Source organism: Symphalangus syndactylus, chromosome X (assembly GCF_028878055.3).
Source record: "Symphalangus syndactylus isolate Jambi chromosome X, NHGRI_mSymSyn1-v2.1_pri, whole genome shotgun sequence".
Classification (NCBI taxonomy): Eukaryota; Metazoa; Chordata; class Mammalia; order Primates; family Hylobatidae; genus Symphalangus; species Symphalangus syndactylus.
Window position 1 is genome coordinate 35,640,069 of NC_072447.2, and position 22,145 is coordinate 35,662,213.

The 22,145-nt window shown below is 32.6% G+C and overlaps 1 protein-coding gene across 8 annotated transcripts in view; it reads left to right on the top strand.

The window, feature by feature from the left end:
• The window catches only part of CNKSR2 (connector enhancer of kinase suppressor of Ras 2), a 283,752-nt gene that overhangs the window by 147,838 nt on the left and 113,769 nt on the right, over positions 1–22,145 (top strand). For all 8 annotated transcript variants that reach the window (XM_055268902.2, XM_055268903.2, XM_055268904.2 and 5 more), the window contains 2 exons: positions 6,253–6,386; positions 11,239–11,450. In XM_055268902.2, the coding sequence (XP_055124877.1) occupies positions 6,253–6,386; positions 11,239–11,450 (346 nt within the window). The remainder of the gene's footprint in view (positions 1–6,252; positions 6,387–11,238; positions 11,451–22,145) is intronic.

A 22,145-nucleotide genomic window follows, 5' to 3' on the forward strand; every position in this document is an offset into this window, starting at 1 on the left:
TGGAATCATCACTGGGAATCGATGACTTTTAAAACATTTAAAACCCCAGCTTTTTTTTTTTTTTTGGTGAGGATGCATCTCAGAAATGATCACTAAAATCAGTGCTGGAATTCTCAACATAATGACATATATTGTTCAAGACATTTTTATATAAAATAACATCAAGCTGTAACATTATAATTATGTTCCTAAATTGTATTCTCATTTATAAATCTCTCATATTGATGCCATAGTTACTTGTATGATTTTGTGATTTTGTGTTTTTCCATTTAAATTTTATTGTTTAGCATTACCTTGATGCCATTTTTACAGCATATTTAAATAACTTTGAGCAGAAAATAGAAAGAAAAGAGTCATAGTAGTTGATTTTGTCTATCAACTGGTGTAACAACCAGTTGTTGTGTAACTCCAGTTGATGTGTAACAACTGGAGAATGTTGATTGCATTTGATTTCAAATACATGGAGATATGAATGGTTAAAGTCATTCTGGAAAAATCAAAATACATAAGCAACAATAAAATTTAATATTCAAGTTGCAGGTCGTTGTGACTGAAAAAAAAACATTAATGACAAAAAATTTATCTGTTTCTGAGAGTTTTGTTTTAAGGAGAGCAAGAACTAGTATTAGGCATGGCACTAGAGAAGAAAATTAATTTTTAACTAAAAATGTAATTGGGCTGACTGGGAGCCAGAAGCAATTGTATGTTTTACATACTCAGATGAGTAAATACATGCAAGTAATTGTCAAATTTTAGCCCACCAGTGTTTAAGCAAATCAGTCAAAGGATCTAAGTCACATTTGTATTTTTGAGCCACATGCTTTCAAGATTTTAATAGTGGCTACAGATAATCACCTATAATGTAAAAATTGTCCCTTCTTTCTTTAGTTAACATCCCCAAAATGATGTTTACTGTAATTTGAGAAAATGGAAGTCCGGTTTTAATGTTGCAGTTTAATTATGCCCATAAGACTGGACAATGCAGAATTAAAGACACTAGTGTTAGCCTCAGTACAATGTGCAATATTTCATGATTTGATGGAAAAAGCCATTTTATAGTGTGACTCTTAAGTCTTTATTAGTTATATGCTGTATAAGTAATACATGTTTTAGGCATATATATCTGTATTTTTAAACCTAGGTAGATATGGTTTTCTGATCAAATCTGTGGTCGGAAAAAAACACTTGTTTTCTCTGTATTCTGACAGGAAAGGAAAAATTATATGCTTATAAAAGGATACTCAACCCTTTTGTATTTATAAATTTGCATTCTAGAAAAAGCTGTGAAAGAACTGAGAGTGGGAGAATTTTGAATATATGTATTTCCCTTGCTTCAGTTCTTTTCAAATAATTGACTGCTTATGAAAAGCTTGGCCAGAAAAAAGTATTCCCAATAATTTTCCAAATTAGATCTAACCTTCTTTACATGGTCAAGAAACTACAAAATTATATGTGAATTCTTGCCGCTTAAAATTCAGGATACATTTTCTCTGAAGCATTTGCTTAGATTATTAAGAGAGTCAATATAAAACAATGTTCTTGTACTAGTGTTGGGAATTAAAAATGTGTTTGAACTGAGTAAGGACTTATGTGAATGTTCTGTGCTAGAATGATGGGGTATTGTGATCCATTTGAGTCTGTGTTTATTCCCAAGAGCGAATAAAATAAATGGCCAGGTTTTATACTTGATGTAATTATTTGTATTTCGGTGGGTATTCCCCCCCTGGAAGGCAAAGCAAGTTCTGTGTGATCTTGGCATTAGTGAATTTTAGCACTAACTACATAAATGTGTAATGCACTGTTTTAATCTTTAACGCTGGAGTTGTCTTTATGTCACTGGTTTCATTCAAGCTCTATCAAAGCTGGGTCACGTACTAGAAAGAGGGACAACTAAATTAAGATATGCTTGCCCAGAGATGTTAAAATGTAAAATGTTTTGGGGAAAACCTCAACATCAAATGTAGTTTGTTAAGTATAGAAGTTCTTTTCTCATGGTCTTTAAGACTATAGAGATTTCGCAGGTACACCAATACCTTCCATATGTGCTCAGTTACCTTAGAGATGTTAAAATTGGGGCACACAAAGAAAAGACCTCAGCAATCAGAGGCTTTAAAGTGAGACCTCAACCATCAGAGGATTTAAAGCTTTAGCTTACAAAATTTTATTTTACAACAATTACAATCTTCCAATGATGTTTAAGCTGGATGAGTAGGATATTATTGCTAAAGTTATCACTCATAATTCAGAGGAAAGTTTGTGTCATACCCTATTTTGTGACACAATTTTAAAGTATACATTCAAACTGACAGTATGAAAAATACAAGTTTTACCTAGAAGATTTCTAACAGTAGCAAATTGACAGTAGTACGTTATCACTAATTGACCTAAGGTTATCAATGCATGTTTGAAGAGATACATATGATCATTTTATTTGGGATTTGGACATTTTAAGAGATGCATGCCGGTGCCCCCAGAAATCTATAATAGACTTGTTTTACAAGAGTCACAACATACATGCAAATGTGTCTTCCCTGTTGGAGCCTCATTGAATATGTGGAAGGAGAGCTTCATCTCAAAAGGACCATTGACATGAAAACTAAATGGTATGACAAGGTCCTTCCAGAAAACAAACCCCTTTGGATGGGATCAAAAGCGGATCCATGTCATACTTGATTACATACCACAGAAGATCAAGTTATGCTGAAGCTTCATGTTTACTTTAAATAACAAGATGTAATCCTAAAGCAGTCCCCTTGTATTGTATCCATTTTATCCATAAGTGTTGATAGTTCCTAATTTTCTTCCCATTCATATTTTGTCAATACCGGAGAAGGTCAAAATGATAAAAGAATGTTACCCTTTAATTCTACCTTTTTTCTTAAATTGAAATTTCTTTGTAGTGCAACAGTAACTACTTTTCTTACACTGTATTATAAACAAATGATTATAAGTAAATGTTGCCAGGATAGGAGAAGCTATCTTTTTGTATTATATCCTCCTCATTAGATTTTTTTTCAATCTAAGGAATATGCCTATTAAAACCTCAATGCTGAAAGAATTCTGTGTTTTGAGTTGAGGGAAGCTAAATTTGTTACTTTCTGTGCATTTTCACAAACTTAAATGGCTGTTGGTGATAGGTGTATTTTTAATGCCACTTGTTACAACTAGGAATTTCTCACTGATAATTTTAGCTAATTACATCATTTATTCTGTACTTGATTTAGTCAAATTTTACTTGTCTTTCTAATGTTCTTTAATGCCTTTTTCATTCATTTAGTCATTTGATTTTTTATTCTTTCAATTTTTGTCCAAAGTTAGAAAATTTTTAGAGATTATAATTTTAAATTATCACAAAGACCCCTTTGGGTTAAGTAGTTATTTTTATTTTCCCATGAAGGTTGTACTTTACTAAACTTTATTTTTCCATTGCTTAATGTCTAGTTTTTTTAATATGAGTCTCAAAAAGAATGTTTATTATTTAGCTTGGATTAGCTTGTTAAAAAGAGCACAGTTAGTAGAGAGAAATATGCTGAATATATCAAATATTTACAATGAGCTTTACTTGGTACAAGGCATACTGATGAGCCAGATGGTATTTCCATGATAAACCAGTTGAAATATTTTCTGTGACTTACCAGTCAATAAAATAACAAGCCAGATGAGTTAAGCAATAGGATTGACTAATTTCTTTTTTCTCTGAAGTAATATTTTTTACAACTAGTTCAATTAATTGAACCAGCTTGGCATAATCAAACTTGTTATGTATTTAAGCATATTTAAGAGTCTTTTCCCTCTGTGTATGTGCTAATTTAACTAATAACATTAACTGATGACATTGATAGGAACTGTTTGCTAAAAATAGAAACCTAGAGAAATAGCAGTTTGAAGGAAATTGAGGGCTAATAATTACATTTCTTGGAAGGGAAAAGACACAAGTACCCTAGGTAGACAATTCTGGTAATAGTCCAGGCAGAACAAAATATTCCCTTGGTCATTACCTCACACTTCAGGTGTATCTATTTTAAAATATGCTTGTAACCATTGACTACTACTATTTCCTTCCTTCCTTTTTGTTTGGGGAGAAGAAGCGTAGGTACTAACCAAGAAAAATTATCTTTAGTTCTGTAGATGGTAAAAGTAAAGAAGAGAAGTCCTCAAAATAGAAATAGTGACTCCAGGAGAGAGGAAAGACAATAAAAATTTGAGTTTGATTATGTTTAAATGCTTATGTTTTTAGAACTTGATTTTAAGTTCATTTACAGTGTTAGGATATTTTAAAGTAAGAAAGCTATTAGAGCGTTTAAAAAGCATACTGAGTATTAGTTTTTCTCTCACAGTGTATCTGTTTTAAAGAATTGGAAAATAATATCCTGTTAAATGAATGTTTTCTTTGCTACATTTCTATTATGGTGAACTTTTGGTCAGATTTATTGTTTAGCATCATCTGTATTTAAAACCAAGATGTCCTGACAGAGAGGAAAACAGTTATAAACAGAGTCACATCACAGTGACTGTATGTATGTATTGTTGAATCTGCCATTCAAGGATTTGTTGTAGAGGCATGAAATGCATCCTTAGAAATAAAATAGTTATTTATTTCCTTGGGATTTATGGTATTCATCAGTACAGGTGACTGCTATGATTACCTGTATAATCTCAGGATTTCCCATTGCCTCAAGTTTTGTTTCTAAAAGACAGGAATAGTTGACTGGACCCTATTCCAAAATTAGCATAGCAAAACATAATCTTTACTGTATAATTTTATAATAGCTTACAATTCTTCAATTAACATGTAAAACTTCTGACCTTTTTAAAAATATCATATAAGGTGGAATATTGTAAACTCCCAAATTACATTATCATTCCTTTTCCCTTTCTCTCTCTCTTTCTTTAATTTCTACCTCACTACATTAGAATTTAACTGTCATTTTGGTAGGATGTATGATTTCAAGCTATTAAGGTGAGCTGTGTAACAGGGAAGGTCAAAACCATGAACTGAGTCCTAAATTATGTAGCCTACCCCAGTGACTTAACATTGTACTTTCCATTGTATTTATGCTTGGCTTTTTAAACAAATTTTGTTTATCTGTACAAAAGTATTGTCACAATACAAAATAGTTGTAATATGCCACTTTTTGAGTGTCTAGCAATGCATATTAAAACAATAGAACTGTGAGTCTATATAAATATGCTAAGAGAGTTTTCATACTGGCTAAAATGGCAACATCTTGTCATGTGAAGATACAGTTCATTTGTGATCATTATTTTTGTGTTTGTGATTGCATTAAAACTTTTATTTTTAATGTGTTAATTGTATGCATAGCTAATCATTAAGATCTGTAAGATAAACATAAAATTTGTGAATTTTAGTTTCACTTCAGGATAATTTCACAAACCAGTAGATTATTTTCAAATGCTGTGAAGCTTGGAATTGGGAGTGCTTTTAAGTTAATGCATCCTCATGTACTGTTTAATTCAGTATATATATTATTTTAACTTTAAGAAAACAACCTCCTATTTAATACTTAAATACAGGCATGAAAATGAGATCCATATATGCAACTAAAGATTATTTTAAATGATGGATAAATGTGTGTGCCTATGAATGGTGAAATGATTGTGTTACATAATTACCATACTTTTGATGATGTACCATAAAATGGCTTTGAGAAGACAGCTATGCTTATTTTGACAGAAAAAAATATGTTTTTCTAGCAAATACTCTCGTATTGGCCTTTCATACTCCCACTTTTGTAACCTTCTCTGACCATCTGTAACATTTTACTAACCTAGAAATATGGTTTGTCTTTTTTTGGGAGAAGATCTGAAATAGCTTTCTCATACATCAGTCAGGATGTGAGTGAGCTAATTCTTTTGAGTTACTCATCATTATTGTCCTTTTAAAGGTGGGATTCTGACAAAGTTAATTTAATTTAAATAAGTTTCTAACTGTGAGATAAATCTTCCCATTTTGAGACACTGCATGGTATTTTTGCTTTATAAGTAGTATTTCGGCGTTTATACCATAGATTAAGGTGAGTTGGGAGTGAAGTGGAAACCTTTACCATACTGTTTGTTTTTGGAGATTGAAAGGAATATCCATGTACTAAACAACATGTTTCTTGATTTCAGCCAAGTTCAAAAACTTTGCAGAAATAGATAATTTTAAAATGATAACTATGTGTCATTGTTGTTGTTGTTGTTTTGTGTGTTGTTTGTGTGCGTATGTATTTTCTTTTTCATTTTAACCAGCCTCTTATACCTAGAAGTCCCACAAGCAGCGTTGCCACGCCTTCCAGCACCATCAGTACACCCACCAAAAGAGACAGTTCTGCCCTCCAGGATCTCTACATTCCGCCTCCTCCTGCAGAACCATATATTCCCAGGTATAAAACTATCACGTTGTCCTAGGCAGCTTCTAGCTAAAGGTAAACCTAACAGCATATAAACTGCAAAGTCAATTCTCAAGGAACACCTTGAATATTTTCTCATAGTTAGGAATTCTGAACACATTCTGCAAAATCATTCCCATTATAGAGAATGCATGTTGGTTAATAATAATATTAACTAATTTGTATACAAATACTTGCTGTGCATTAAATATTTTATACTATCTCATAATAGGAAAGAAGAAGAAAGTAATACTAAATAATAGTTAGGGTTATTTTAATAAGTAAAGAATAAGTGAGGCTCTTTGGCTAAAAAGCCCCAGAAAATTTCAGGTTACTTTGAAGCATTTCATACATTTTTTTTAAAAAAAAAAGAGAAAGCTATAGATAACTTTTATGCTTTCTTAAATGTAAGTAATGAGGAAGATTTTCTTTGATAATGGTGATGAGAGAGAATGTCTTTTTCCCCTAATAATCCTGTGTCTGAAATTTTTATTTCATTAAATCATTAATGTTTCTTTCAGGAAGTAGAGTTTACAAGGGAATGAATTACCCTTAAAGTCTATTTTCTAGATTTCCTGAGGCTGTATCTCTATTTCACTTATTGATTCTTATTTGAAACTCCTTGCAGATGTGGAAGAATACAGCTTTATGTCATAATACATTCTTCCTAAAAGCATTCTGATATCCAGCCTTGTGAAATACAAAAATTATGGAAAAGGACTAGCGCTAAATGGGGATCATTAATACCAATCACAAAAAACTTGATTCAGTTTTTAAATTAGTTCTGCATTCAAAAACAATAATTTAAGGTCTCTTGTTTTCAAGCCATAAATAGTATTAAATTTCTTTCATATATAAAAGAACTGAATTCCTTGTGTTTAATTTCCATTATTCTTTAGTACACTTAGTATTTCAGAAATCTGTATTCTATTAGATATGATGGTTTACTGACATTATGTGATCTAAATGCTGCATGGCAATGTGGTTTATCTGCAAATACTGTGTTGTCATCTAGTAATATAACTGTAGTCAGTTTTATGTACATTTTAGTTCTTTGAGAATTAAATATAGCCATTGGAACATAACTTATAAGATATAGTTTACTAAGCTGGCGTTTCATAAATCTAATATATAATTTACAGTCGTGTTCAATTTACAAGCAAATATGCAAATCCATCCAATATCCTACTAAAATGCAAGTTGCATTTTAATTCTATTAAGACAGTGTCAGATTTTCCACATACTCTTGCATGAGGAGCAAAGTATGTGTTCCAAACAGGAAGTGACTTTTTATGATTTGTTTACATTTTATTTGGAAAGATTTTTATTTCAGCGCAAATAATTATTTAAGAGGCCTTATTCTTCAGAGGGCTATATATACAGATAAACATCAAAAGATTATTTTTATCAAATCTCTGTAGGTTTAAAATGTTCTTTCCTCTTGGGTAGTGAGGAACTTGTTACAAAGAAAGTGCCTCCTCTACAGAAAATATTTAAAATGCACTGAAGAGGATAAAAGAGTAAAATGATCCAGTTTTGTCTTCTGAGTGTGGTGGACGTATTATAAAGGCTATATATTGAAGCTAGTAAAAAGCTTGAAGATGCTATTTAAAAATATTAGAGAATGTGAAATTGAAATATCAACATAATGACCCTTGTTTTGTCAGTATTGCTTGAAAGCTCCATACTTTTCTGTAAAATTCATAGTGTTTACTATATCACTGTAACTGATTCTTAGTTGGTCAGTATATAATTTAATAGAATATTCTAAATACATTTTGAGTCAAATTATTACTTACCCAGTCATAAAATCTTTCGATATAGGAGTCAGAACAATCCATGCATCAAAGCCCCTTTGAACTACAGCCTTATATAAATGTCTGCATTTTCTGGCTCGATGTTAAGTTGACAGTCAAAACTTTTTGCAGTCGTGGTTATTTTTATAGATACAGCCTTGGCACTTTTTTCCTATTTTCTCATTTTGAAGATGAATGTGATGGACCTAGTTTAATTCTTCTGAACATTTTTCCCCATATTAAAAAACTTTGTTTATACAGGATAGGCATTTTGGTGGTATGTGAACATTTATGTTTGATTTGGATTGCAAATAATAAAACCTCTCTCATCTCAAAAAGAAAACAGACTTGAAAAATGATAGGACTAGTTTTCAAATTAGGCAAAATTTTTTTCATGTGATTACGATTTTTGAACACATTTATTCCAGAAAAAAAGTTATTGCAAAAGTGCCTTTTTCTCTAAAAGATAAAACACTCATGTATGTGAAGTGAGTGAAATTTGGTTGGCATTTTATTATATGTCTTATGACTATACACAGTTTCATTATCATTATATATAGTACATTTCTGTACTTAACAAACTTTCTTTTTCCATGATGAAAATGAAGAATTTATAGGTCTTTGAACAACTATAACATTTAAGCACTAATTTCTCCTATTAACTCTACTGCGTGTCATTAAAGTTACTGCAGTAAAGCAATGCTCTTTTAATGCTTCCTTAAATCCTTTCTAGAGCAAAGGCACAGATTTATTACTTACGTGCATTAACTTACAACATTAAGAAAGGTGTAAAAACTCTTTACATCAGAATGAATTAACACATTGAGTTCTCCAGGGACTCATGACATGAATATATACATTAACACACACACACACATACACATACACACATTTACATACACAATACATGTATCTACTCATTCTACTGAAAAGTTTGGTTTTGCTTGGTACTTTTCTTAATTCAACAGTATTTTACTGCATTCTATATAGATTTGTTTTAAAAATCTACCCTGTTGATATAAGGTCCCTCCTTCATATTATTATAGAGTAGGAAATACCATCCCTTTCAATTTACTGCCACAAGATGTTTCCATATAAATATAGTATGTGTATTAATAGGGCTGAATCACCCTCTGATTTCAGCTGCATTAACATTCATGTCACAAGCCTCATAGCTTGAGGTCTGGTCCATTTACAGATAGGCATAACCTTACTCCAGTGCCAAAATTCATTAGGGCTGCTTCCAAGCTAGTTACAGTGTCAATTTCTTTTTGATAGTGGACTAACCGGGCAATTTGTTCAGGGAAAGTTTTCAGCAAGCTGAAATAAAATTCTGCCTGGATTTTATATTTATTTCCTTCATGTTGCCTAAGAACTATCTATATAGTTCTATTTTGGTAATAAGCAATACTTTTATTTTAGAAAATAAAAGAGTAAATTGTAATGTAAATGGCAACAACACCTTGTGATGGGTTAAACAGATAAGAAAACTCACTGATTGTCAGTCTGGAGAATGTTGTTTACTACTTTCTACATATTTCAAATACTGGGAGTATAGTTTTCTACATTTGGACAAACCTAATCTAAACATTTACACACAGAAGCAGAAATGCAGGCTTTTGCCAGACTGGGGCTCATATTTTAGAATTCACATTACTTTTATAAGCTCATCACCATTTTATAAGGTATAATAGGAATTAATTAAAAATTTGTTCTTTTTATCTGTCTTGTTATAATTTAGTTTATTCTATGAATTTAAGATTTTAGTCTTATCACTTAACATAAAATTAAATTATTTTTCTGGTTTGACAGCATTTATTCATGGCACTGTTTAGGGTAACCAGAAACAATTAAGAACAAGGAAGAAATTTAACTAATGGTCCACAAGGGGGGAAACATTGCATTTACATTCATAGTCATGTTCTAGAAGACAAGCTTTTCTGACAAAAAGTTCATAGGTAATCAGTGAAACATTTCATAAAATAAACAAGATTCAATTTAACAAATCACAAATGCACTATTTCTATCAAAATGGGCTTAATTTGGGCTTAATTACCTATTAGAGTGTGTGAGTAATAAGTTTTAGGGAGCCCATAAATTATTAGAGATGTTTTTCTCTAGAATCCTATAGAAGAAAAAAATCAACTTGCCATCACCCTAAATTCCATTCTTAAACTCTGTATTTTATCAAATTAGTTTACCTTCTCTCCTCAAGAAACATTGATGTATAATGAAATTTTGATATATCCATTTAGAATGAGTTCTAGGAATATGTCTTTTTACTCTTAAATGAGATACGTAGAGTTTGAATACTGAGAATAATTCTTGTAAGGTTTATTTTAAATTAATAACATGTTGTTTGAATTTCTTATAGTACAAGTTTATACCATTGCTAATTTGATTCCTAAGGCCACAGTGCTCCTTATGGTGGTTCTTAAATATATTTTTATTTTTAAGCAGTGCAGATTTTTACCAAGAATCAATTAGGTAAACTGGCAGAAGAAAACATACTTAAGTTAACATTACTACCATTATACCTACTGTCTTGAACACTAAAAACAATTTATGTGCTAAGGTAAACTGGCAGAAGAAAGCATTATACTTAAGTTAACATTATTACCATTATACCTACTGTCTTAAACACTAAAAGCAATTTATGTGCAAAGGTAAACTGGCAGAAGAAAGCTATATACTTAAGTTAACATTACTAACATTAGACCTACTCTCTTGAACACTAAAAGCAATTTATGTATGAAATGGTACAGTGAAAAATGGACTTGGGCAACAGTTAAAAGTTTCATGGCCTATTTCAAATTCTGTCAGTTATTAGCTGTGTAACATTCAGGCAAGTTGTTTAGCCTTTCTGAGACTCACCATTTTGTTTTCAGCAAAATAAGAATAATTACAAATTGCCCTATAAATCTCAAAGAAAGTTTGAAAAGGTCAGGAGATATATTGTATGGGAATAAATTATTAGTATTTTAGACCCTCGGCCATTTACTACCCTAACATGTTTCTACATCTTTTCCTTTACTCTAACCTTTCTTTAGGGATGAAAAAGGAAACCTTCCTTGTGAAGACCTCAGAGGACATATGGTGGGCAAGCCAGTCCATAAGGGATCTGAATCACCAAATTCATTTCTGGATCAGGAATATCGAAAGAGATTTAATATTGTCGAAGAAGATACTGTCTTATATTGCTATGAATATGAAAAAGGAAGATCAAGTAGTCAAGGAAGACGAGAAAGCACCCCAACTTATGGTAAGAGTTCTTCTTTTATGTTTATGTAAGAATATATTTCTGGCATGGGAATCTCAATTTCCTTTAATAAGTTTTTGGGTTGTGAGAGTTACTTAGGAGCTTTTGAATCTTTATAATTGATCTGTCTCTCTCATGTGCTTCCAAGTGGAATTTCTACAATATGAGACATTATATTAAAAATTATTGTAGATTTTCAAAAGATAAGAAAGAACAGTAGGTAACATTTTAGCTCATAATGATTTATAAAAATCTTTTTAGCATCACATGTATTTCTTGTGTGTTAGATATTGCCAGTTTGGAAAAATTCAGGTGTTTTTTTTTCTTTTTTGTTTTTTTAAATGAATACTTATTGTTAACATGACTTATTTAAAATAAAATTATCTCCATATTCCTCAGGGATTTTAAGAAATATAATTTTCTGGAGAAATTCTCACCTCAGTTTTTATATTTTTTAAAGAAGCTGTGAAATTTATTTGACATTAGAGTGGAAGTGGATTTTAAATAGAATGGATTGAACATACTGTATTTAAGGCAAAAATGGACCTAGAGTTATGATGGGCACAGGATTGTTTTAATCTTCGATTCATGACCGAAAAAGTAACCCAGTCACAAATACTTAAAATTGTTATAGTATATCCGAAAGATTTGCAGATAAAGTTGCTTAAAGTAGTAAAGCTTGTGGTTCTTTTGCAAGAATGAATGGATTTAATTGAAAGTCTCTGCACCTCCCTTTCCACTTTTCAAATTAATCATTTTTAGAGAGGAGCTTATACTTTGAGGAAGGACAGCATCCCTGCTAATTAGTTCAAACTTGATCAATGGGAGCTGAGCAGAAGCAAAGTTGTTTTTAGCTCCTCCTTTCTATTCATACACCTCACTTGTCTGTCATGGCCATATGCCTCCCTCCTTTGGTCTCAAAAGAGCAGTCATCACATATCTTCATATACATGTCTTATTTCCTTTCAGCTCTTTGGTAATAAGTATGAAAGAAAAATTTTCCCCGAAATGATCCTAAAGAATAGGAACCATACTTAATCTTACTTTGTGTTATTCTCTGTACATGTGCTTTTTAATCATAAGAATAAATAATATATTTTAACATAAACTCCTCAACTACACTACTCTAGTGGCAATTAAACTGTTAAGTATTGAAGATATTTGAACCTTTACTTTTCTCCTCTACTATATTGTAAACCTACAATATAGAGTATAGAGGCCTGTAATCTTTGCTATCGCTACCCTTGCCCCATGAAATAATATGAAATTTTTATTCTTATTCATTCATTCCACAAATACTAATTGACTGCCTATTACTGAATAGTCAGTAATGTATGTCAACTCTTCTTTGTTTGTGTCCCAGTATTATCTGGCTGTTCTCTACTTGTGTTGAAGTAGATAATTAATGTTTAATTTAAGAGAAATTATAGTCACCAAATGAAAGTGATTGATTACTGATGACTTTATTTTTAAAAATGTTTACTAAGTTCTTACTTGAATGGCTATAAATTGGTAGTCCCTTCGGACTACAGTTTAAAGCCCCTAATGCCATCATGTGCCACAAATCTCCCCCCACTAGAATAGATTACTTTTTTTTTTGAGATGGAGTCTCGCTCTGTCGCCCAGGCTGGAGTGCAGTGGCGCGATCTCGGCTTACTGCAAGCTCCGCCTCCCGGGTTCACGCCATTCTCCTGCCTCAGCCTCTCTGAGTAGCTGGGACTACAGGCGCCCGCCACCACGCCCGGCTAATTTTTTTGTATTTTTAGTAGAGACGGGGTTTCACCGTGGTCTCGATCTCCTGACCTCGTGATCCGCCCGCCTCGGCCTCCCAAAGCGCTGGGATTGCAAGCATGAGCCACCGTGCCCGGCCAAGAATAGAATACTTTTTAAATATTAGAAAATTTAGATAGCCTATAAATACTTGATATCTTTTTGTAAACAACTTAGGAGAAAAGAAATATGTACATACTTAAAAGGGAGAAGTAAGCAAAGTTATTTGTTTCATTCAGTATGGCTTTTAACTTTTTTAAATTGACACATAATAATTGTACATATTTATGGGATACAGAGTGATACTTTGATACATGTATAGAATGGGTAATGATCAAATCAGGGTAATTAGCATATTCTTCACCTTAAACATTTATCACTTCTTTGTTCTGGGAACATTCGAAATCTTCTCTTCTAGCTATTAGAAAGTATATAATAAATTATTGTTAACTATAGCCATCCTATAGCGCTCTAGAATACCAGAACTTAACTTCTCTCATGTGGCTGTAATTTTATATCCATTAACCAGTCTCTTCAAAATCCCTCTCCCACTCACCCCTCCCATTCTCAGCCTCCAGCAACCACAGTTCTACTCTCTATGAGCTCAAAGTTTTTAGTTCCCACTCGTGAATGCAAACATGCAGTGTTTATCTTTCTGGGCCTGATGTATTTTACTTAACATAATGTCTTCCAGGTTCATTCATGTTGCAGCAAATGATAAGATTTCATTCTTTTTTAGAGCTGAATAATATTCTAATATATATATATATATCACATTTTCTTTATCCATTAATCTGTTGATAAACACATAGGTTAATTTTCATATCTTAGCTATTGTGAATAATGCTGCAATACACATGGGAGTACACATATCTCTTTGACATACTGATTTCCTTTCCTTTGGACCTATACCCAGTAATGTGAATGCTGAATCATATGGTAGTCCTGTTTTTAGTTTTTTAAAGACTCTCCATACTAATTACTATAATGACGGTACCAATTTACATTCTCATCAATATTGTATAAGAACTCCCTTTTCTCTGAATCATTGCCAGCATTTCTTATTTTTTGTCTTTTTGATAATAACCATTCTAACTGGGGTGAGATGATATCTCTTTGTGGTTTTAATTTGCATTTCCCTAATGATAAATAACATTAAGCATTTTTATATACCAGTTGGTCATTTGTGTGTCTGCTTTCACGAAATGTCTATTCAGATCATTTGCTCATTTTTAAATAAAAATATTTCTTTTATTGCTGTTGAGTTGTTTGAGTTCCTTGCATATTCTGGATATTAGTTCCCTGTCAGATGAATTGTTTCCTTTGCTCTAAGTATGATTTTTAGTTTGATATAATCCCGTTTGTCTGTTTTTTTTCTTTTGTTGCATGTAAGCCTTAGCCATAAAAATATTTGCCTAGACCAGTGTCCTGAAGTATTTCCCCTGTGTTTTCTTCTAGTAGTTTTATAGTTTGGGGTCTTATATTTAAGCATTTAATCCATTTTGGGTTGATTTTGTACATGGTGAGAGATAGGGTTCTAGTTTCATTTTTCCGAATATGGATATCCAATTTTCCCAGCCCTATTTATTGAAGAGGCTATCCTTTCCCCAATGTATGTTCTTGTTGCCTTTGTCAAAAATCACCTGGCTGTAAATACGAACTTATTTCTGAATACTCCATTCTGTTTGATTGGGCTATGTGTCTGTTTTTATACCAGTGCAATGCTGATTTGGTTATTACAGCTTTGTAGTATAATTTGAAGTCAGTCAGTGTGATGCCTTCAGCTTTGTTCTTTAAGTTCACAAATGCTTTGGCTATTTGGGGTATTTTATGGTTCCATACAAATTTTGGATTTTTTTTCTATTTCTGTGAAGCATGTCATTGGTATTTTGACAGGGATTCCATTGAATCTGTAGATTGCTTTGGGTAGTATAGTCATTTTGACAATGTTAATTCTTCTAATCCATGAAAATGTGATGTCTTTCCATTTTTTGTGTTCTCTTCAGTTTCTTTCATCAGTGTTTTGTAGGTTTCATTGTAGAGATCTTTCACTTCCTTGGTTAGCTTTATTTCTAAGTATTTTTTGTAGCTATTATAAAGGCGATTGCATTCTTGATTTTTTTTCTGATAGTTTGTTATTGGCATATAGAAACACTACTGATTTTTGTTTGTTGATTTTGTATACTGCAACTTTATTGAAGTTCTTAATCAGTTCTGAGAGTTTTATTGTGGAGTCTTTAGGTTTTTCTATATATAAGAACATTTTGTCTGCAAACAGGAACAATTTGACTTTCTCTTTTCCAATTTGAATGCACTTTATTTCTTTATCTTATCTAATTTCTCTGGTTAGCATTTCTAGTACTATGTTAAATAGGAGTTGTGAAAGTGTTCATCCTTGTCTTGTTCCAGTTTTTAGAGAAAAAGCTTTCCACTTTTCCCCATTCAATATAATGTTAGCTGTGGGATTGTCATATCTGGCCTTTATTGTGTTGAGGTGCATTGCTTTCTAATTTGTTGAGAGTTTTTATCATGAAGGGATGTTGAATTTTATTAAGTGGCTTTTTTGTGTATCTATTGAAATGTTTATATGGTTTTTGTCCTTTATTCTGTTGAGGTATCACATTTATTGATTTGCATATGTTGAACCATCCTTGCATCTCTGGGATAAATCTCATTTGATAATGGTATACAATCTTTTTCATGTATTGTTAGATTTCATTTTCTAGTGTTTTGTTGAGGATTTTTGCATCCATGTTCATGAGGGATATTGGTCTGCAGTTTTCTTTTTTAGTTTCGTTCTTGTTTGATTTTAGTAGTAGGCTACTGCTGGCCTCATAGAATGAGTTTGGAAGAATTTCCTCCTCTACTATTTTTTTGGATAGTTTGAGAATACTTGGTATAAGTTATTCTTTAAAAGTTTGGTAGAATTCAGCAATGAAGCCGGCAATAAAGTCATCTGGTCCTGGGCTTTTCTCTGTTGGGATCATTTTTATTACTGATTCAATCTCATTACTAGATAGTGATCTGTTCAGTTTTTTTATTTCTCCTTGATTCAATCTTGGTACATTATATGAGTCCAGGAATTTATCATTTTCTCTAGGTTTTCTAATTTGTTGGCTTATAGTTGTTCAGAATAGTCTCTTATATTCCTTTGTATTATTGTGGTACCAGTTGTAAAGTTTCCTTTTTATGTCTGACTTTATTTGGGTAATCTCTGTTCTTAGTCTGGCTAAATTTATTTTGTTTACCCTTCAAAAAATCAACTTTTCGTTTTGTTGGTCTTCTGTAGGTTTTTTTTTTTTCATCTCTTTCATTTAGTTCTGCTCTAATCTTTATTATTTCTTTTCTTCCACTAATTTTGAGTTTGATTTATTTTCGCTTTTCTAATTTCTTTTTTTCCTAATTTTTTGAAGTGCAGTGTTAGATTGTTTATTTGAAATCTTTCCGCTTTTTTGATGTAGGCATTTCTTGCTATAAACTTCTTTCTTAGTATTGCTTTTGCTGTATCCCATAGGTTTTTGTATATTGTATTTCTGTTTTAATTTGCTTAAATAAATTTTTTAATTTCCTTTTTAATTTCTTCATTGACCCATTGGTTGTTCAGAAGCATATTGTTTAACTTCCATATAATTGTACAGTTTTTAAAGTTTCTCTTACTATTGATTTCTAGTTTTATTTCATTATGATCTGAAAAGATACTTGATAGAATTTCAATTTTTAAAATTTGTTGAAACTTGTGGCCTAACATATGGTCTATCCTGGAGAATGTTATTTGTACTGATGAGAAGAATGTATATTCTGTGGCTGTTGAATGAAATGTTCTGTAAATGTCTGTTAGGTCCATTTAGTCTATAGTGCAGTTTAAGTCTGACATTTCTGTGTTGATTATCTCTCTAGATGACCTATCTAATGCTGAGAGTTGGGTGTTAAGTCCATAGCTATTATTATATAGGGGTCTATCTCTCCCTTTAGCTCTAGTAAGGTTTGCTTTATATTTCTGGGTGTTCCTATGTTGGGTACATATGTATTTACAACCGTTATATTCATTTGCTGAATTGATTCCTTTGTCATTATATAATGACCTTCTTTGTCTCTTTTTACAGTTTTTGACTTAAAGTTTATTTTATTTAAGTATACCTACTGATACTTGGTTTGGTTTTTTTTGCATGAAATATCTTTTTCTGTATTTTTACTGTCAGTCAGTATATGTCTACAGGTGAAGTGAGCTTCTTGTATGCAGTATAGAGTTGGGTCTTGTTTTTTTTTTTCTTTCTTTAATCCACTCAGCCAGTCTATATCTTTTGATTGGGGAATTTAAACTATTTACATTCAGGGTTGTTACTGATAGGTGAGGAATTACTCCTTCATTTAGGCAATTGTTTTGCTTATTCTTTGATGCTTTCTTCTTCTCTTTTTGTTTTATCTTTGCAGTTTGGTGGTTTTCTGTAGTGATAAGGTTTGATTCATTTATCTTTCTCATTTGTGTTTCTACTCTACCAGTGACTTTTATTCTTTTGTGTGCTTCCATGATGGAAATTACTGTCTTTTTGCTTATAGATGTAGGATTCCGTTAAGTATTTCTTTTAGGCCCGGTCTAGTGGTAATGAATTCCCTCAGTCTTTGCTTGTCTGGGAAAGACTTTATTTCTCCTTCATTGCTGAATCATGGCTTTGCTGGATGTAGTAGTATTAGCCAACAATTTTTTTCTTTCAGCACTTTGAGTATATCATCCCATTCTTTCTTGGTCTGTAAGGTTTCTGCTGAGAAATCCACTGTTATTCTGATGGAGGTTCTTTTTATGTGATCTGACACTTTTTTCTTACTGTTTTTAAAATTTTTTTCTGTGTCTTTGACTTTTGACAATTTGAATATAATGTGATTTGGAGAAGACTTTTTTGGGGTTGAATCTGTTTGCGGTTCTTTGAGCTTCCTGTATGTTTGTATGGTATATTGCTTGCAAAACTTGGGAAGTTTTTAGCTCTTATTTTGTTAAATAGTGTATTAGTCAGGGTTCTCCAGAGGGACAGAACTAATAGGATATATGTATATATGAAAGGGAGTTTATGAAGCAGAATTGACTCACACGATCACAAGGTGAACTCCCACAATAGGCTGTTTGCAAGCTAAGGAGTAAGGAAGCCAGTAGTGGCTCAGTCCAGGTCCCAAAGCCTCAAAAGTGGAGAAGCCAACAGTGCGGCCTTCAGTATGTGGCCAAAGGCCTGAGAGCCTCTGGCAAACCACTGATAAAAGTCCAAGAATCCAAAGGCTGGAGAACCTGGAGTCTGATTCAAGGGCAGGAAGCATCTAGCATGGGAGAAAGATGAAAGCTGAAAGACTCAGCAAGCCAGCTTATTCCACCTCCTTCTGCCTGCTTTTTCTAGCCACACTGACAGCCAGTTGGATGGTGCCACCCACATTGAGGGTGGGTCTTCTTCTCCCAGTTCACTGACTCAAATATTAATCTCCTTTGGCAACACCCTAACAGACATACCTTGAAACAACACTTTGAATCCTTCAATCCAATCAAATTGACACTTAATATTAACTATTACAAATAGGTTTTCTATGACTTTGCCCATTTAATTTACTTCTGGAACACTTAAATTCAAATGTTTGGTCACTTTATGGTGTCCCATTTGTCATGTAGAGTTTCTTTATTCTTTTTTATTCTTTTTTCTTTCTTTTTTTTCTGACTGGATTATTTCAAAAGACCTGTTTTTATATTCAGAAATTCCTTCTTAAGCTTGACCTAGTCTATTGTTGAAGTTCTCAGTTGTATGTTTTTATTTCACTCATTGAATTCTTCAGTTTTAAGATTTTTGTTTGGTTCTTTTATATGATATCTATTTTTGTTGAATTGCTCATTCGGATCATGAATTGTGTTCCTTATTTTGTTGAATTGTCTGTATTCTCTTGTATCTCTCTGAGTTTCCTTAAGATCATTATTTTGAATTGCTTTTCGGGCATTTCATACAGTTTTTTTTTCCTTTGGTGTATATTGCTAGAGTTGTGTTCCTTTGGAAGTATCATATTTCCTTGCTTTTTCATGTTTCTCATGACCTTACATTGATATCTGTGCCTCTGGTGAAGCAGTCACTTCTTTTAATTTTGTGGGTTCACTTTCATAGGGAAAGATATTTTTCTGCATTTGCATTCTATAGTGTCAGTTGGGTAGGGTGCTTTGTTTTGGTTGTGTGTGTGCACAGTAGTGTAGTCTCCATATGATATCTTTGTCTATAGTCACTCTTGTATTCTCCAAAGTTGTTTCTTTTTTTTAACTTTTGAACCTGAAACAAATATAACCTTAATGTAGATACTTGTAGATACTTCACTGGAGATTCCTCAGTACAAGACCTGAAGATTGTTTCAAGTAAATAACAGTTTAATGTATTTACCTTTTTAAAATTAAATGTTAAATAATAAAACCTATATGTCAGGCACAGGACTATGTGGCCATAATTTTCCCAACAATTTATTTGTTAAGTCATTCAACTAATACTTGTATACATAAAGTCAGCCAGCCACTGGGACACAAAAATGAATAGAACCATAAATCCTAATTACCCAAAGGGAAGAAACAAATAAATAGATGCATCACAGTCACTTCAGGTAAGTTGGAAGGTGTGCACCAAGTGCTGTAGTAGCCTAGGAAATAAAGCCTCATAGTTTACCTTGGAAGTCAAATGAGTACACATGACATTTATGCTGGGTTTTAAATGGTGAATAGCCATTTCATCCAGGGTTTTTAAATGCTAGTCATCCCACCAAATACCTGGTACCTTCTCCAGCCTATGTCTGTGATCTGAAGGTTTGTCTAAATATCTCAGCCCAGACCCTAACGACCCCAACAGAAATAACTTCAAACCTTCATAAGCAATAATCAATGACAACTTTTTTATTTAACCTATAAAATAGTCCCATTACCTGGACTCCCAAGCACAACAATATTATCTTGTATTTGAAATAATGATAACGAAAGTATGTAATCCTGCTTAAATATATTGTTTAAAAAAAACTAAAATACAGAAAACTACATACTTGACGTTTTCTGGAAATAATGGTAATTTAATCTCTTAGCACTTGTGTGATACCTTAAAATGCACTATGTAAGTCTTTTATCCTTAGAGTGTTCAGTTTCTGTTCTTGGTCACAAAAACCCTTACCTTGAAGTATGTGAATTTAGCCACCATTTCTCTCCTATTAACTTCCCAGATCATCTGTATACTCAAAGAGACTTTAGAGTTAAGATTAGAAGAATATGGATAGGATTTTGAGAAGCAAAAGAGATATGACACAGTTCTTCGTATGTGCTTTCAGTTGAATGTGTATGTACTTGCTATATTTTCCTTGTACATTCATATTCTAAATTTAGATATTTAATAGAAAAATAGGGACACTGTTATTAAACACAGTGACAAAGAAACACAGATGTAAAGTAAAATATTTGAAAATATCTGTTTTTTTTTTTTGAGATGGAGTCTCGCTCTGTTGCCCAGGATGGAGTGCAATCTCGGCTCAGTGCAACCTCCACTTCCCGGGTTCAAGCGATTCTCCTGCCTCAGCCTCCCAAGTAGGTGGGACTACAGGTGCACGCCACCATGCCCAGCTAATTTTTGTATTTTTAGTAGAGACGTGGTTTCACCGTGTTGGCCAGGGTGGTCTCGATCTCTTGACCTCGTGATCTGCCCACCTTAGCCTCCAAAGGTGCTGGGATTACAGGCATGAGCCACCACGCCCGGCCTGAAAATATCTTAATAGTGGCTTTTAAAGTATGTTGTTTAACGAAGGTTCTTATGTTATACCATGGACCCTCTAGTTGTTAAGAATGAGTTAAAAGAAGTACAGGTATTTACCCTAAGCAATTAAACAAATACAATATGGATTGACAGTAGATGGCATTTCTAGAAAATAAGTAAATACAATAAGCCCTCATTTAACATCATCTACAGGTTCTTGGGAACTGGGACTTTAAGCAAAATGATGCACAGCTGATCCCAATGCCATTTCCTTCAATGTCATTTTGTTATAACAATGAGGAAGAAGATGGTTTTGTAATCTGTGGTTTCACTTTAAGTCCCAGTTTCCAAGAACCTAGAGACAACATTAAGTGAGGACTTACTGTAATACCTGTTGAGCTTTCAGGTATGCCAAACACAGTTCTAAGCATTTAAAAGGCATTAATCCATTTAATCCTCACAACAACTCTATGAGGTATGTACTAATAAAATATTTGTTTTACAGATGAGAAATCTAAAAAACAGGTTAAATAACTTACCCAACTAGTAAGTGATAGAGCTAGGTTAAGTACTCATGGATATTTTTTTGACCCTTACCAGTGGTAATGCCAGCTAAATGTGATGAAAATAATTTTTTAATTGTAGGTAAATAATTTCCAAAAATTACATTCCTCATTCTAAATTCAAGAATTTGATTCCAGCAAGCAGAACTAAGTCTGATTTTATATGTTCTTGTGTATGTTGTTTTGGATTTACTAACACTATAACGAGCATGCATTTACATAGATATGAACCTGACAGGCCTTAGGAAAAGACTGCTAAATTTAGATGTAAAATGAGCAACAATGTGTTATGTCCTTTTTAAATCAGAGAGTATAAAATAGATTTACTTTCCTAAAAAGATAGACAAGAATAACTTATGGAAACATGGATACCAGTAGCAGAAGCAATCTAGATTAGTAGTTGCTAGCATTGGCTGTAGCATCAGCCATAGTTGGTAATTTTGTCTGCCATCTAATTATTCCAGTGTGACCTTGGGGATGTTACTCTGGGCCTCAGTTTTCTTATTAGATGAATATGATAATATCTGCCTTGTAGAGTTTTGTGAGAATTTAATGGTAAGACATTGTAAATTGCCTCAGTGCCCAGTATGTTGGGTGTTTGTTTTCATTATTGTCATTATTACATAGAA